Source organism: Musa acuminata, chromosome BXJ2-11 (genome assembly GCF_036884655.1).
Source record: "Musa acuminata AAA Group cultivar baxijiao chromosome BXJ2-11, Cavendish_Baxijiao_AAA, whole genome shotgun sequence".
Taxonomy (NCBI): Eukaryota; Viridiplantae; Streptophyta; class Magnoliopsida; order Zingiberales; family Musaceae; genus Musa; species Musa acuminata.
In genome coordinates, this window is record NC_088348.1 from 26,834,899 (window position 1) to 26,852,439 (window position 17,541).

General features: G+C 47.0%; 2 protein-coding genes across 2 annotated transcripts; one reads left to right on the plus strand and one right to left on the minus strand.

Annotated features, from left to right (window-relative positions):
- Window positions 1-12,566: 12,566 nt before the first annotated feature.
- LOC135626500 (dehydrin DHN1-like) lies at window positions 12,567-13,552 on the minus strand. Its single transcript, XM_065131861.1, has 2 exons — window positions 13,241-13,552; window positions 12,567-13,152 (listed from the first exon to the last, which is right to left on the minus strand). Exons 1-2 carry the CDS (start codon window positions 13,481-13,483, stop codon window positions 12,721-12,723), a joined length of 675 nt encoding a protein of 224 aa, XP_064987933.1. The 5' UTR covers window positions 13,484-13,552; the 3' UTR covers window positions 12,567-12,720.
- Window positions 13,553-16,690: 3,138 nt separating this feature from the next.
- Window positions 16,691-17,176, plus strand: LOC135627574 (auxin-responsive protein SAUR36-like). Its single transcript, XM_065133697.1, has 2 exons — window positions 16,691-17,053; window positions 17,138-17,176. Exons 1-2 carry the CDS (start codon window positions 16,691-16,693, stop codon window positions 17,174-17,176), a joined length of 402 nt encoding a protein of 133 aa, XP_064989769.1.
- The last annotated feature ends 365 nt before the right edge of the window (window positions 17,177-17,541 follow it).

Below are 17,541 nucleotides of genomic sequence, written 5' to 3' on the forward strand. Positions count from 1 at the left end.
TAGGTGCCCAGCAAGCCAATCACGTGAGTGATGGCACGTGTGACTTGATACAGAATCTTTTTGCTTATTATATTTTGGCGTATATCACTTTATAACTATTGCATAAATGCATATATATATTGTGATGTCCTTGGATTTGTGCAATGGGAATCGGATCGTGATGAGATCACGATAATGAGATCGATTCACCTTTAAACACATATCCTAAATAATCCCGGTCATAGGTTACTCGAGAGGGACATCGTGATAACCGGATAGACTGGTGTGCTGTATACCCGTCCATATGATGGATGCAGCTGATCTTATAGCTGCTCGTGTAGGGACACTAGGGATACAGTACAGGTGCTCATTGGAGAATGAGTTCACTGATTGATCCGCTTACGGAATGCTGGATGGTTGATGATGCCTTATTGTCAAACAGCGATTCCGTAGTCCTAGTGGTGTATCTGGTCCTTAGACTTGAGACACCAAGGATGTCCTGTATGAGTGCTCCACTCTTTGATACCAGACTTATAGGTTTGGCTGTCCCAGATCTAGTACAGCTGGTCATTGGGAGTGGTAGTCGACCTTACGAGGGCTATTGAGTGTCGATAGAGGATCATCCGCTCTCGACGTCATGAGAGGAATATCCCATGTGTTCTTGCTCAGACAAATCCCTGGCCAGGGTCATTCGGGTTGAGAGAGAAAGAGTTCTCCGGGAGAATCCGATTAGAGCGAGACTCGAGTAGAAACCGTATGGGTCTGACAACACCATGCTCGATATACGGTGTCTGGGATATTAGATGGATGAGGGATTATAGGTATACGGTAACTGAGGACAGACAGGTCTAATGGATTGGATTCCCCGGTATCGTTTGGGGACTACGACGTAGTGGCCTAGTACTTCCGTAGTCGATGAGTCAAGGGAATTATTACAGAGATAATAATTCACTGAGTTAGAAGGAGTTCTGACGGGTATGACTCACGACCAGCTCGATATTGGGCCTAGAGGGTCACACACATATGGTAGGCATTGCGATGAGTAGAGGTTCAGATATGAGATATCCGACGGAGCCATTGTCTTATTGGATGCATATCCAATACCCACTAGGGAGGACCCATTAGGGTTTGATAGGGGACCTCTATAAATAGGAGGGATTCAGAGTCTCATAGGCTAGAGCCTTTGCTTGCCTTTCCTATTCTCCTCTTCCTCTCCACCTCAAAGCAGGCCTGGAGTCTTGAGGAGCGTCGTCGCAACCCTACTGTGTGGATCACCGCTAGAGAGGAGGACGCTTGACCTCCTTTACCCTCTCCTAAGGATCTGCAAGGAAACATGGATATACGATCTCCCTAGGTAACACAATCTACTCTATACACAGTTTCATGTTTCGCAGATTTTTGCGCACCAATCTTCGCACGACGACGAACATCTTTTTGGGAATCGGTGATTTTGTTTTCTTGTTCTTCCGCTGCGCATGTGATGTCGCCCCCATGATTTCCCAACAGGGCTGTGGGTCGGCTGGCGGTGCTGGGGGAGGAGCTTGCGACGCCTTACCCCTCAGGAGCTACCGGAGGTTCACCATCTCTACAAAAAACAAGAAAAGTATTTGTACCAAGAATGAACCGCACGAATACCCGAACCAAACGTTACTAACGTACCCAGAGGCATCGGGCTGAGACTCGCCTCGACCAGCCATTGCTCGGTCATGTTCCAGAGGGCCTATGACCCGGGGAGAATCTCTTTGAGCCTCCCCAGATCTTGGCGCTCTACTTCGCCCAAACACGGGGTGGTGTTGTCGATCGCCCTCGCGAACCACCGAACCCCAAAACCTCAATCCTGTGCGTGGCAAATGTAAAAAAATCTCCCCTTCCACCCTTTATTATTAGAAGGGGCCCCTCCGACTCGGAAGCCCGTCCGAGTAGATAGGAAGTAACCCACCAAACCCTTGGAAAGGCGATAATAGGAAAGAAAGAGGTTGAGGGTGAGGGTGATATTGGCATAGTGGCATTCCCCTAGGAATATCACTAGGTAGCGCCAAGAGTTCGGCGCCACTTGAGATGGCGAAATCCGCCAGAAAGACAGGCAGGACACAATGAGGGGATGAAGGGGAAAGCGCAGACCCGCCTCCAGGGCATCCAAAGTCAGCGCAAAACCCTTCGGGACAGGGTCATACGCCCGCTGTCCCGGTTTTGGGGCACTAAGGATGTGATCCTCCGGGATGAAATAGCGCTCCCGGAGTCCCCCCAACAGAGACCCACTCACGGTGGAGTCAATGTCGTGCGGCAACATCAAGGCCTCTAGGGCCCGCGCCGCTTCCCCATCATAGGATTCTACGGGGGGGCGCCGAAGGACGTCCCCCCTCAGCTACATGGGAAGGAGAAGAAGGAGAGGGAGGAAAGGCCGACATCTTAACTGACCTTAACAAGGAGGTGCAACGGGAAAAGGGAGGACGACGCAGGAAGCACAGAAGAAGATTTGAAAGGGGACGGCAAGGCCAGAAGAAGGAGACTCAGCAGCAAAGATAAAAGCGAAGCCGGGTGTCCGCTATTTAAAGGAGATATCCCGCCAGAACCAGCGCCCCTTCACCTCCCGAGAGTGGGCGGCAGCCCACCCGCGCACGTGAGTAACCGTCACGTCGCATCGGAAATGCCAAAAGGTGCCCTGACTTAATGAAAGCCTGACGTGGCAACCCCGCTGAAGCGGCAGCGTCCTGGCGCCTCGATCTCGACGCCCGAAGGCGTGCGACAGAAGCAACCAACTCTCCCTTAGAAAGGAAATTAAATGCGGTAGTTTTTCGATCCTCGCCGCTGCTAAATGAAAGGTGTGTGGCAGAGCAGCTATTCGGTCCGCCCGCCTGCGTCGTGCTCCTCGGCCGCATGTTACCCGAGACACACCTGCGCGGTCAGCCCACCTGCGTCATGCTCCTCGGCCGCATGTTACCCGAGACACGCCTGCGCGGCCTATCCGCCTGCGTCGTGATCCTCGGCCGCATGTTGCCCGAGACTACACCTGCATGGCCAGTGCTAGTCATAGGTGCCCAGCAAGCCAATCACGTGAGTGATGGCACGTGTGACTTGATACATAATCTTTTTGCTTATTATATTTTGGCGTATATCACTTTATAACTATTGCATATGTGCATATATATATTGTGATGTCCTTGGATTTGTGCAATGGGAATCGGATCGTGATGAGATCACGATAATGAGATCGATTCACCTTTAAACACAGATCCTACCCGGTCATAGGTTACTCGAGAGGGACATCGTGATAACCGGACAGACTGGTGTGCTGTATACCCGTCCATATGATGGATGCAGTTGATCTCATAGCTGCTCGTGTAGGGACACTAGGGATACAGTATAGGTGCTCATTAGAGAATGAGTTCACTGATTGATCCGCTTACGGAATGCTGGATGGTTGATGATGCCTTATTGTCAGACAACGATTTCGTAGTCCTAGTGGTGTATCTGGTCCTTAGACTTGAGACACCAAGGATGTCCTATGTTAGTGCTCCACTCTTTGATACCAGACTTATAGGTTTGGCTGTCCCAGATCTAGTACAGCTGGTCATTGGGAGTGGTAGTCGACCTTACGAGGGCTATTGAGTGTCGATAGAGGATCATCCACTCTCGGCGTCATGAGAGGAATATCCCATGTGTTCTTGCTCAGACAAAACCCTGGCCAGGGTCATTCGGGTTGAGAGAGAAAGAGTTCTCCGGGAGAATCCGATTAGAGCGAGACTCGAGTAGAAACCGTATGGGTCTGACAATACCATGCTCGATATACGGTCTCTGAGATATTAGATGGATGAGGGATTATAGGTACACGGTAACTGAGGACAGACAGGTCCAATGGATTGGATTCCCCTGTATCGTCTGGGGACTACGGCGTAGTGGCCTAGTACTTCCGTAGTCGATGAGTCAAGTGAATTATTACAGAGATAATAATTCACTGAGTTAGAAGGAGTTCTGACGGGTATGACTCACGGCCAGCTCGATATTGGGCCTAGAGGGTCACACACATATGATAGGTATTGCGATGAGTAGAGGTTCAGATATGAGATATCCGACGGAGCCCTTGTCTTATTGGATGCAGATCCAATACCCACTAGGGGAGGACCCATTAGGGTTTGACAGGGGACCTCTATAAATAGGAGGGATTCAGAGCCTCATAGGCTAGAGTTTTTGCTTGCCTTTCCTATTCTCCTCTTCCTCTCCACCTCAGATCAGGCCTGGAGTTTTTGAGGAGCGTCGTCGCAACCCTGCTGTGTGGATCACCGCTAGAGAGGAGGACGTTTGACCTCCTTCACCCTCTCCTAAGGATCTGTAAGGAAACAGGGATATACGATCTCCCTAGGTAACACAATCTACTTTATACGCAGTTTTGAGTTTCGCAGATTTTGCGCACCAGTCTTCGCACGACGATGAACATCTTTTTGGGAACGCGGGGATTTTGTTTTCTTGTTCTTCCGCTGCGCATGTGATGTCGCCCCCGTGATTTCCCAACAGTGGTATCAGAGCCAGGTTGTCCGTGCGAATGATTGGTTTTGAACTGCATGTGTTGTGTTTAGGAAGAATTTTGACGTCAAAATCGTTGACGCAAAAACAAGGAAGGGCAGCAACAGTTGCTGCCCTCGATCTGCGTGCGTGCAGCACAACCGAAGGCAGGTAGCACAGCGCCGGCGCATGCGCAAGCGCTGTGACTGCAACAGTCGGCCGGCGGCCTGCTTGCAGCGGGCTTGCGTCCGGCGGAGCTGGCAGCCCGCGGGCAGAGGCGCCTGCGGCCGCTTCTCCCGCGGGCGAAACCCTCCCCCCCCCACAGGGGCGGCCGCCCGGCGGGACAGCACCCCCTGCGGAGGCAGGGGCGCCCACCCGCAGCGGCAGCGCCGCTAGCGGGCATGCCGCCTGCAGGCGAGGGCAGTGCCCTCATTCGCCGCACAAGCCGCCGCCGGCAGGGTGGCGGCGGCGGCATCAGCGAAAAGGGGAAAGGGCATTAGGGTTTTCTGAGCAAAAGATAGTTTTGCCCCTCGGAATTTGAGAAATTCCAATTTCTATCTTTTTGTCTAAATTACGAAAATACCCCTATAAATTCAGAAATTCCCTACATGTCCCTGATTTCAGAAAATATTAATTAATTAAAAGGTTTAGTTGATTATTATTTTTATTATTATCTAGTAATACTACATGATGATGATTATTTATACATGTGATGTATGATGTGTGGACGGATGATCATGGGCCGTGTGATGTGTGTACTTGTGATTATTATTATTGAGGTCTGCGAGCCTCCATTATATTTCTTGTTTATTGTCGGGCCTGCGTGCCTATGATTAAGTTGTAATCACATAAGGAGGCGCAGCGGGAGCGTGGATGCGATAACGGGACCCACGAGACGGACGATCGCGATGCATGAAGATGCATCAAGATGTCGACGGAACCGATGAGGACGAGATGGACGATCACAGGGCATGGAGATGCACCGTTGCACACATAGATCTTGATGTGAGTGATTAGGCCTACTGGCTCGGGCCTAATCACATTAGGTTGTGGTCCATGATCATCTGGTGTAATTGATTATACACATACTAGATAAGTATATATATTTGCATGCGATGTATATATATATTAAATATGTATATGTGTGACATGTCATATTAGGAGACCAAATCTTAGAAACATCTCTCGATAATATTAAGTCGGTAAACGTGAGGCAATTAGATTGACCCACGTGGCCTTCCATTGTTATAAGTAGGAACCGATTCCCGGTGTAGGTTGAGTTGGTCGAGTCCCTCGAGACTCACCTATATCGTGATTCGCTATCTTGCTTACGACATAGAGATGTCACCGGTGACCTGAGGGCATGGTATACTTGGTCGAGTCCCTCGAGGGTATATCATCAAATCAGACTCATCTTGTAACGAAGGTGTTGACTTAACCGAGCATCATGGTTGGTCGAGTCCCTTGAGGCCATGGTGATTCGAAGGCCGAACAGGACGGGAATCACAAGGAGTTGTGATCGGCAAGAGTTGCCTACCTTTTAGGCTTAGTGTGATTGGTCGAGTCCCTCGAGGTTACACTAAGACGCTGATTGGATCCTGATCCCCACTAGAAGTCTGCTGGAGACTTCCGTTTCACGTGCTGAGGGTGTCGCGTGACTCGTTAGTAAAATAATGGGAGCATATTAAGATAGAAGTCCATATCTTGATAGTTTATTTCTTGCAAAATATGCATGTTATTCATTTCTGCTGCATCTTTATTTTCAGAAAATGTTGCTTTCAAATCCCTTACGTGGCATACTTGATGTCAACCGCCTCACTGGTCCAAATTATACGGATTGGCTCCGTAACTTGAGAATTGTTCTCACAGCGGAGAAAATCGTGTACGTCCTTGATACAGTGATACCTACGCCCGAAGAAGGGGCAAATGAGGATGAGATCGCTCGCTACGTGAAGTACATTGATGACTCCACTCTTGCTCAGTGCTATATGTTGGGCTCTATGACTCCTGAGTTACAGAGACAACATGAAAAGATGGATGCCAGATCCATTCTCCTACATGTTCGCAAATTGTTTGAGGAACAGGGAAGGACTCAACGATATGAGATATCCAAGAGCCTTTTCCGCGCTAGGATGACTAAGGGGACACCGGTTCAGAACCATGTCCTAAAGATGATTGAGTGGATAGAGAAACTCACAGGTCTAGGAATGGTCCTAGAGGATAACTTGTGTGTGGACATTGTGCTTTAGTCCCTACCAGATTCCTTTTCACAGTTCATAATGAATTTTAATATGAACAAGCTTGAGGTGACTCTCCCAGAGCTCCTCAATATGTTGAGGGAGGTAGAGAGTACTATTAAGAAAGAGAAGCCAGTTCTCTACACTGGTGAGACCAAAAAGAAAAGGAAAGCAGAAAGGTCCCTTAAGAAGGGAAAGGGCAAGGGCAGACCAGGTAAAGCAAAGGTTGCTAAGAAAGACCCAACAAAGGACAAAGGCCAGTGCTTCCACTGTGGTATATATGGGCACTGGAAGATGAACTGCAAAGAGTACCTTGCAGAAAGGGCGAAATAGAAGCTTGGAGAAGTTTCAGGTGCATTCATGATCAATCTCCAATTGTTAGATTTTTGTGATATTGCATTGGTATTGGATACCAGTATTGTTTATTACATCTACAATTTATTGTAAATTCTAGCAAAGCCGAGGGGAGATTGACGAGAGGAATATTGCATAAAGGTTTGTTTATGCAAGACACTACTCCACATATCATGAATGTAAGTGTCTAAGAGGAAACGAGATGAGGTGAACAGTGCATACCTATGGCATTGTAGGCTAGGTCACATCCATGAAAGAAGGATTCAAAAGTTGCTAAATAATGGATATCTAGATCCATTCGACTATATGTCATATGTAACTTGTGAACCTTGCATTCGTGAAAAATTGACCAACTCTCCATTTAGTGGAATTGGAGAGAGAGCCACTGAGTTGTTGGAACTCATACATAGTGATGTATGTGGACCCATGTCAACTCATGCCATTGGAGGTTACTCCTACTTCATTACATTTACTGATGATTTCTCAAGGTATGGATATGTGTACTTAATGAAGTACAAATCCGAGGCCTTTGAGAAATTCAGAGAGTATAAGAATGAGGTGGAGAACTAAACTGGAAAGAGTATCAAAACTCTTCGATCATATCGAGGAGGTGAGTACTTAAGTACAGAGTTTACTCAGTTCCTCAAGGACCATGGGATATTATCCCAATGTACACCTCCTTACACACCTCAGCTCAATGGTGTCTCTGAAAGGAGAAATCGTACATTATTAGATATGGTACGGTCCATGATGAGTTTCGCTGACCTACCCATCTCATTCTGGGGATATGCCCTAGAAACCACAGCTTACCTTCTGAACAGAATTCCAACTAAGTCGGTAGTGTCTACACCATATGAGATATGGAAAGGGAAGAAGCCTGATCTTAAGGTTGTTAAGATTTGGGGCTGCCCTGCCCATGTTAAAAGACACAACCCCGATAAGTTAGAATCAAGGACAGAGCGATGCAAATTTGTGGGATACCCCAAGGAAACTTATGGGTATTATTTCTATCATCTCGAGGACCAAAAGGTCTTTGTAGCTAAGAGAGCAGTGTTCCTTGAGAAGGAACACATTCTTGGCGGAGACAGTGGGAGAATGATAGAGTTGAGCGAGGTTGGAGAACCAAGCTCAAGCACCACTCTACAGCCCGAGTCTGTTCAGATACCTAATACACAATTTTTAACTTTACGCAGGTCTGATAGAGTATCTCATCCTCTTGAGAGATATGTGGGACATATTAGAGGAGAGGATGTTGAGGATATTGATCCTCAGACCTACAAGGAGGCTATTATGAGTATAGACTCCGGGAAGTGACAATAAGCCATGAATTCTGAGATGGATTCTATGTACTCCAACAAGGTTTGGAACCTAGTTGATGCGCCCGAAGGTATTGTACTCATCGGTTGCAAGTGGATCTTTAAGAAAAAGATCGGAGTAGATGGAAAGGTAGAGACTTATAAAGCAAGGCTAGTGGCTAAGGGGTATTGTCAAAGGCAAGGTGTTGATTACGACGAAACCTTCTCACCCGTAGCAATGCTAAAATCCATCAGAATTCTATTGGCTATTGTAGCACACTATGATTATGAGATCTGGCGATGGATGTGAAAACTGCATTCCTCAATGGGAACCTCGTGGAGGAGGTGTATATGATGCAACTTGAGGGATTCGTGTCCAAGAACTGCCCAGATAAGGTGTGTAGGTTGCTTAGATCCATTTATGGACTAAAGCAAGCTTCCCGAAGTTGGAACATAAGATTTGATGAGGCAATCAGATCTTATGACTTCGTTAAGAACGAAGATGAGCCTTGTGTATACAGAAAGGTAAGTGGGAGCGCTATCACCTTTTTGGTGTTATATGTGGATGACATCCTCATCATTGGGAATGACGTAGGAATGCTATCTACAGTAAAGACTTGGTTATCTAGACACTTCTCCATAAAGGACTTAGGGGAAACATCCTATATCTTAGGGATTAGAATCTATAGAGATAGATCCAAGAGGATGCTTGGCTTGTCCCAGTCCAAGTACATAGAAACCATTGTCAAAATGTTTGGCATTGAAAATTCTAAGAAAGGGCAAACATGAATATGATACCTTATGCCTCAATAATATGGTCTATCATGTCATGCTATGTACTAGGCCTGATATAGCGCATGCTCTGAGTGTCACGAGCAGGTATCAGACGGATCTAGGCTTGGAGCATTGGAAAGCAGTAAAGTGTATCCTTATGTACTTGAGAAGGACTAAGGATCTTTTACTAGTATATGGAGGTAATAGCCTTAAGGTTGAAGGCTATACTGACTCAAGTTTTCAGTCTGATATCGATGATAGCAAGTCAAATTCAGGGTATGTGTACACCTTGAATGGAGGAGCAGTGTGCTGGAAGAGTTCCAAGCAAGATACCACTGCTGACTCGACCACAGAGGCGGAGTACATTGCTGCATTAGATGTAGCAAAGGAGGGAGTCTGGGTGAAGAAGTTCATCACAGATTTGGGAGTCGTGCCAAGTAGCGAGGAGCCGATCTCCTTATATTGTGATAATAACGGGGCGATTACTCAAATAAGGGAACCCGGGTCTCATCAGAAGTGTTCTGAGGAGGTTTCAACTTATCAGAGAGATCGTAACCCGAGGATATGTAGCAGTGGAAAGAGTTCCATCCGAAGATAACATTGCAGATCCACTGACAAAGCCGTTGTCTCATTTTGTCTTTGAGCGTCACAGGGGTCTGATGGGGATCAGACACATAGGTGATTGGCTTTAGGTCAAGTGGGAGATTGCTAGTCATAGGTGCCCAGCAAGCCAATCACGTGAGTGATGGCACGTGTGACTTGATACAGAATCTTTTTGCTTATTATATTTTGGCGTATATCACTTTATAACTATTGCATATGTGCATATATATATTGTGATGTCCTTGGATTTGTGCAATGGGAATCGGATCGTGATGAGATCACGATAATGAGATCGATTCACCTTTAAACACAGATCCTACCCGGTCATAGGTTACTCGAGAGTGACATCGTGATAACCGGACAGACTGGTGTGCTGTATACCCGTCCATATGATGGATGCAGCTGATCTCATAGCTGCTCGTGTAGGGACACTAGGGATACAGTACAGGTGCTCATTAGAGAATGAGTTCACTGATTGATCCGCTTACGGAATGCTGGATGGTTGATGATGCCTTATTGTCAGACAGCGATTTCGTAGTCCTAGTGGTGTATCTGGTCCTTAGACTTGAGACACCAAGGATGTCCTATGTTAGTGCTCCACTCTTTGATACCAGACTTATAGGTTTGGCTGTCCCAGATCTAGTACAGCTGGTCATTGGGAGTGGTAGTCGACCTTACGAGGGCTATTGAGTGTCGATAGAGGATCATCCACTCTCGGCGTCATGAGAGGAATATCCCATGTGTTCTTGCTCAGACAAAACCCTGGCCAGGGTCATTCGGGTTGAGAGAGAAAGAGTTCTCCGGGAGAATCCGATTAGAGCGAGACTCGAGTAGAAACCGTATGGGTCTGACAATACCATGCTCGATATACGGTCTCTGGGATATTAGATGGATGAGGGATTATAGGTACACGGTAACTGAGGACAGACATGTCTAATGGATTGGATTCCCCTGTATCGTCTGGGGACTACAGCGTAGTGGCCTAGTACTTCCGTAGTCGATGAGTCAAGTGAATTATTATAGAGATAATAATTCACTGAGTTAGAAGGAGTTCTGACGGGTATGACTCACGGCCAGCTCGATATTGGGCCTAGAGGGTCACACACATATGGTAGGTATTGCGATGAGTAGAGGTTCGGATATGAGATATCCGACGGAGCCCTTGTCTTATTGGATGCAGATCCAATACCCACTAGGGGAGGACCCATTAGGGTTTGACAAGGGACCTCTATAAATAGGAGGGATTCAGAGCCTCATAGGCTAAAGTTTTTGCTTGCCTTTCCTATTCTCCTCTTCCTCTCCACCTCAGATCAGGCCTGGAGTTTTTGAGGAGCGTCGTCGCAACCCTGCTGTGTGGATCACCGCTACAGAGGAGGACGTTTGACCTCCTTCACCCTCTCCTAAGAATCTGTAAGGAAACAAGGATATACGATCTCCCTAGGTAACACAATCTACTTTATACGCAGTTTTGAGTTTCGCGGATTTTGCGCACCAGTCTTCGCACGACGACGAACATCTTTTTGGGAACGCGGGGATTTTGTTTTCTTGTTCTTCCGCTGCGCATGTGATGTCGCCCCCATGATTTCCCAACAGCCAGCCTGCCTGCGTCGTGCTCCTCGGCTTCATGCCCCTGAGACCACACCTGCGTGGCCAGCCCGCCTGCGTCGTGCTCCTCGGCTTCATCCCCCCGAGACCACACCTGCGCGGCCAGCCCGCCTACGTCATGCTCCTCGGCTTCATCCCCTCGAGACCACCTCCTCGGCGTGTCCCGTGCGCCCGAGGCATGCTCCTCGGTCTCATGTCGCTCGAAGACCACCTCCTCGGCGCGGCCTGCCCGCCCGAGACGTGCTCGACCTCATGTCGCCTGAGACTACCGCGGTACTGGGGGGGGGGAATATGATAAGGGTAATAATGGTGACACGACACGCCATGACGTCAGCCACATCTGGACGACACACTGCCCAAGGGAGTGAGCATTAACGCTGACTTGATGTGCGCCAACGTCAACCGCTCCCAGGCGACCTCATCGTTTGACCCCGCACGCCCGATCGAGGCAGAGGAAGGTGTCGACCGAAGTTCGTCCATACCCTGCGGCGGTTCGGTCCTCCACACAACACCAACGGCAATGTCAGACGCCATCAGAGGTACGGTCCTACCCCGGCAGGCAGGCATATCAGGTAACACTAAACTTGCCTATAAATACCCCCGGGTTCTAAACAAAAAGAAAAGAAAAAAAGACAGAGGCACTTCTTCATTCGAAACCCCCTCCACACCCATTGACTTGATCGTCGGAGGGGTTGGGTCGAGCTTCCGACCCGACCTGTGTGCAGGTGAAAGATCGACGTCGCCTCTACCCGGTGCTGCGGTGAAGTTTTCCTCCTGGCCTGACGCGACGTCCCGACCAGACCGTCGCAATCGGCCACCGGGAGACCTCGAGGGACGTCGCGTAAGATCACCGTCATTCGGACCCCCGAACAAGCCGCGTCGACCCCGAGGCCACGGCTAAAAAAATTGTTTACACCAACAATAACCATGTCAGTAAAGGAAACAAGTGAAACATTATGTTATGTTTCTAAATACATGTTAACGACACGAGGGTATATATATATATATATATATATATATATATATATATATATATATATATATATATATATATATAGAGCCTCGTTAACATGTATTTAGAAACATACAACAATGTTTCACCTGTTTCCTTTATATATATATATATATATATATATATATATATATATATATATATATATATATTTTATAGTTATTTTACGATTGGAATGTAGTCTTAGTTGTTTATCATTTCGAAAGAAAAAAACCAATCAATCATTATTCTCTTTTGAAAACATCACTCATTGTCGTTAAAACAACGAAACTGGCAGCACACATCAAGCATGACACGAACCAAAAACACCAGACGCAGGACAGAGACGACACCGTCAAGCTCGGGACTCCTTTGGCTCCTCTTACTTAGGACTCTTCTTCTCCCCCTCTTTCTCCTCGGTCTTGTGGTAGCCAGGCAGCTTCTCCATGATCCTTCCCAGTATGCCCTTCTTCTCCTTCCCCTCATCCCGCTCGTGCTCCTCGCCATGGCCGGCGCATGCAGCAGCTGGGGACGGCGGTGCCGGCGCCTCGTCGGCGGGCTTCTTGTGGCCGGGCAGCTTCTCCTTGATCTTCTCCAGGAGCCCCTTCTCCTGCTCTGGCGGGGTAGCTTCCACCTTCGCAGTCTCCTCCTGCATCTTCTCCACCACCACCGTGGTGCCCTCCTCGACCTCGGGTTTCTTGGCTTCTTCCTCGCATACAAGCTTCTCGTTGATCTTTTCCTTCAGACCTTTCTTCTTCTTCTTCTTCTTCTTCTCCTTGTTCACTCCTTCAGCTTCTTCTTCATCATCGCTCGACTGCACACGCACGATAAAGAAGAGCTTAACAGTTCGGTCATATCTACAGTCGGAGTCTTGATTCAACCATGGTTAAAGGAGTACATACCGAGCTAGAGCTGGAGCTGTGAGACCGGTGGAGTTTCTCCAGAAGACCCATCTTCTCCTCCTCGTTCGCCTTCTCTCCCTCCTCGATCTGAACCTTCTCCACCCCGGTCACCAGAACCTCCTCCTCCTCATGGCACTCCTTCCTCTCCTCATCCTTCTTCTTCTCCATGAAGTCAAACAACCCCCGGTCTTGGACCGCCACCTCCTCACCGCTCTCCATGGCCTTGTTGTGCTCCTCCGCCATGGTATATATCTGTAGAAACAGTTCAACACTCAACAACAAAGCAACTACCGTATGGACTGGTTTTTGGAGGAAGGAGAGACATGGCTTTATATAGAGCTTTGCCGGATGGTGCAGTCACGCAGAGATCGATGCGTTGCCTCGCTACGAACGCGACGTAGGAATCGAATAAAGAACTCGTTAGGATTACGGAGGAAAGGACAGAGACAGCAAGCGGAACGTGGCCGCGCGGCAAGTGGTCTCTGTGAGCCCCAGGTGGCCTTGCCAGCGTCGGTGGACGAACTCGAGAGGTCGGTAGAGACACGCCATTCGGTTCTCTCGTGGCACTTGTTATCGTGAGGCGCGTCATCTTTACAGGGCACTTACGGTGTCTGGGGTGCGAGCCCTACAAGTCCATATGAGTCGTCAAGCCGCACGCGAGTGAGAGCGTCTGCTTAGCTCGGCCCGAGGGGCAGTACAACGCAGGTGACCTTCCGCCTCGAATGGAGCAAAAAGTCGGTCGTGTGTCGGTCCATGTCGTCCCTCCTCTCTCGTTAAGCTCTTCCATCTTCATCTATTTTGCTCGCTGCTACTGTACAGGTTTTGCCTTCGTTTGCTGTACACAGAAACAGCTCGCGGTGATGCACCTCATTCTCACGTCCAGTAAACAAGAACAACCGGATCATCCATCTACTTGCTCTTCCCTCGCCCACAAGTAGCCATGATGCACGTCGATCTTTACACGCACCGAATCATCATCACCAAAGACCGGCATGTGTTGCCAAAGAGCGACCTCTCCGGCTCCGCCATGGCCGCCATGGGCGACATCTTTATCTTTTCTATTACACGAGCACTCGAGTTCCGGGGGGTGAAGCACATGGTCGAACACCTTACCCAGGCTTTTGGTGCCTTGTGGATTTAACGATGGATGGGAAGAAGTTGGCTACAATTCCATGGAATGCTACTCGTTAATCCTAAGCTGCTGCTGCTGCTGCTGCTGGTCTCTCCATAATATGCTAGTGAAGAACTCTCCTCGACGGATTCCTCTGTTTTGCTTCGCAACCTATGAGATTTTACCGATCAATTTTTTTGGGGGATTTTCCTTTATCTCGAATCCGGGCAATGCTTACGGATCATTTTATGTTCCGAGATAATAACGGTGGCAGACACATCAAAATCAACAATTTTCTAAGAGTCGGATCCAGAAATTGGAGAAACATCAGAATGTATCGGAGAAACTCAGTCAGTCAAATGTCTAGTGAGGATGGCACTAACCCCAATGCTCGAGTGAGTCTTCTTTTCATGTAAGGGAATGCAGGAAGGCTTGGTTGCATCCCTGATAGCTACTCCTACCTCCTTACAAGGCATAGATGATGGTATGCTGAACTCTGTCATCGAAAAGTTGCAGAAAATATTTCTAGTTCATGTTGTTGGTGAACTTTATGTCGTCGTCACCGTGGAGTCGATATGATTTGGTCCGATTGACGATGTTTAGGACGGTACGGGAGATAAGATTTTTGCCTGATCGAATCGGGCTTGGATTTGGTTAGTATACGCCTCTTCAGCAAGCTTGTCCATCTTTGTCGCTACCGAATTCTTACACACTAGCTTAGGTTGCGATGAGGAGGAAGATCTCCGACTTAGACCCATCCAAAGATCAAGTTAGTGGTGTTCTAATATTCCAGATGCCCCTTGTCAGATGTTGGCAAGGGATTTTTATCATAGTGCTTGAGATCGGTTATACACAACCTTCACGCGACGGTTGACTCCCCGAGCGACGAGTGTACCTTCAAATGTTTGTCACCCGAGATATGTCGGATGGCGCCATGCGGCACCGTTTCAAGTTTCCCGGAGCGATCCTTATTGCGGTGATGCTGGTTAGCACGATGCGAGACGATGCGGGAGGAGAACAGTTGTTATCTCATATTTCTGGTGGTGCTGTGTCTTCTTCCCAAGGCTCCGTACTTGAATTGACATGACGGGGGTCGTGTCCTCGTGACGGAATCCATAATATGTTCTATCAAATATAATAAAAGATAAGTTATAAAATAATGGCCTACTTAATCCAAATTATATATTAATTTAAGCACTTAATTAGTTAATTGGATTAGGATGAAATAAGTAAGCAGTCTATTTCATCCTGTGATAACTTAGAACATGTTCATGCTTGATGGATGCACTTAGATGAAGTGTGGATGAGGGAATGTTGGAATTTGCAAAGCAATATTATATAACCACTTTATAAGCAATAAGCTTCAGACAAATAGAACAACTCTAAACTGCATCAAAAGAGAGAAAGAAACAGGAAACAAATCTTTACATTAAAAAGAAGAACAACAAATTAGAGTTTTGAATTGGACAGTAGAAGTTAAAGACTAGCACAAAAGAGGAGTATAGTATCATCTTTTCCTTCAGAAGGTTAAGAAAATGCAAGCACAGGAAGGTTATCAGTTGAAAAAAGAGAAAATAAATGCAGAAATTAATTGAAAGATGATCAAAGGTATGTTTTTGGTATAAAATACCTAAAAATATTGATGAAATCGATAGGAATAAACAATACAGTTCGTGTCAATACGATATCCAAATCGAAAGATTAAAGAACTAATTAATTAGATTATTTTCTTTACGAAATATATGCGAAATCTTATAATTATCTACAGCAGATAAAATATCTTTAATAATATTTAAAATTTATCATGAGATAAAAAAAATTATCTACCTATGATATCCTGTTTTTGGCCATTTAGATAAGGAGACAAAGAAAGGTCCTATAATCTCCAAAATCAAAAGTACTGCAGTTAGCTTCTCCATAAAGGACTGCTAGAACTCTTGATGCATGGACTACATCATCAATTCCTGTTCTTAATGTTCATACAAAACCAAAGATTTATTGTGAGATCTGCTTACCTATTGATTTGTGTCATATTTATCACCATCCAAATTAATCATGAGTCAATCTTTGGAAAAAAAGAGCACTGTAGGAACTCAAAACACATTTCAAGGATGTGTTCCTTAAAAGAGGACATAGTGAACATATTGTCCTTCGCATGCCCCTACTTCATGGATAGATCTCATTTCACATGACTCCTTGGCTCTTCCACACGCGCCCCACCAACCCCCTCCTCACACCTCTTCCCTTGTGGTATTTATGTTGCCTTCCCCCAGCCCATAAAGCCCCTCCTCAGCCCCATCATCTTCCTCCCACTCCTTCGGCTCTGAGAGGAGAGCCAAATGAGCTCCCACACTCTGAGTGAGCTGATCCTGAGGAAATGGCAGAGGCTGGCGAGCAAGGGGAGGAGGAAGGGAAGCAAGGGGCACTTTGTGGTGTATGCCAAGGAAGGGAAGAGGTTTATGGTTCCTTTGAAGTACTTGGAACACCCCATATTTCAGGTGCTGCTGGAGATGGCAGAGGAGGAGTTCGGGACGGCCAGTGATGGGCCACTGAGGGTGCCCTGCGAGGAGAAGCTGATGGAGCACATCGTCTCTCTCTTGAAGGCAGCTCGACCGGGCAAGGATGCGGTGCAGAGGAGCTTCCTTTTCTTCCCTTCCCTTCGGAATAATGTCCTCAACAATGGTTGTCAAAGTGGCATTACAGTAATCTAAACTTCATCTTGGATGCTACTAGTAATAAGATTAGATGTTTTGTACAATCTTCTTCGCTTGTAAATCTATCTGCAGGAAGAGAAGGATGAAGAAACTGTTGGATTTGTGCAGTGAAATCGACTGCAATTGTGTACTTTGTATGCTTATAACCTTTTTGTTTCATTGATTGTCTCTCTTACATAGCAAGTGTGAGAAACGTTAATGACTTGGAAGAACACAACTGGTAGAATCATATAATCAAATGAAACATCAGCTCACCAAACAGGAAAGAGCTGATGATGATTCCTACACCCTGCTTCATCAAGTAGGAAGAAAGATGTTGGGATCAAAGCTTAGCATTTGATACTAATGGGAGTTGGTAAAAGGAAGCTTTGATGATGCTATCGGCAGTGCAGTTTGGATTTCATATTTGTTGACCATGTGGAGTTCATAGATGTGGGAAGACTGTGAATGCAAGATGAAGCCTTTGCCCTCTCATG

Bases quoted from the DNA above. Each gene is read 5' to 3' on its own strand.
- LOC135627574 (XM_065133697.1), top strand. From the start codon at position 16,691: ATGAGCTCCCACACTCTGAGTGAGCTGATCCTGAGGAAATGGCAGAGG. The intron at 17,054-17,137 runs GTAATCTAAACT...ATCTATCTGCAG, and splicing joins GTTGTCAAAGTGGCATTACA to GAAGAGAAGGATGAAGAAAC.
- LOC135626500 (XM_065131861.1), bottom strand. From the start codon at position 13,483: ATGGCGGAGGAGCACAACAAGGCCATGGAGAGCGGTGAGGAGGTGGCG. The intron at 13,153-13,240 runs GTATGTACTCCT...GTGCGTGTGCAG, and splicing joins ACAGCTCCAGCTCTAGCTCG to TCGAGCGATGATGAAGAAGA.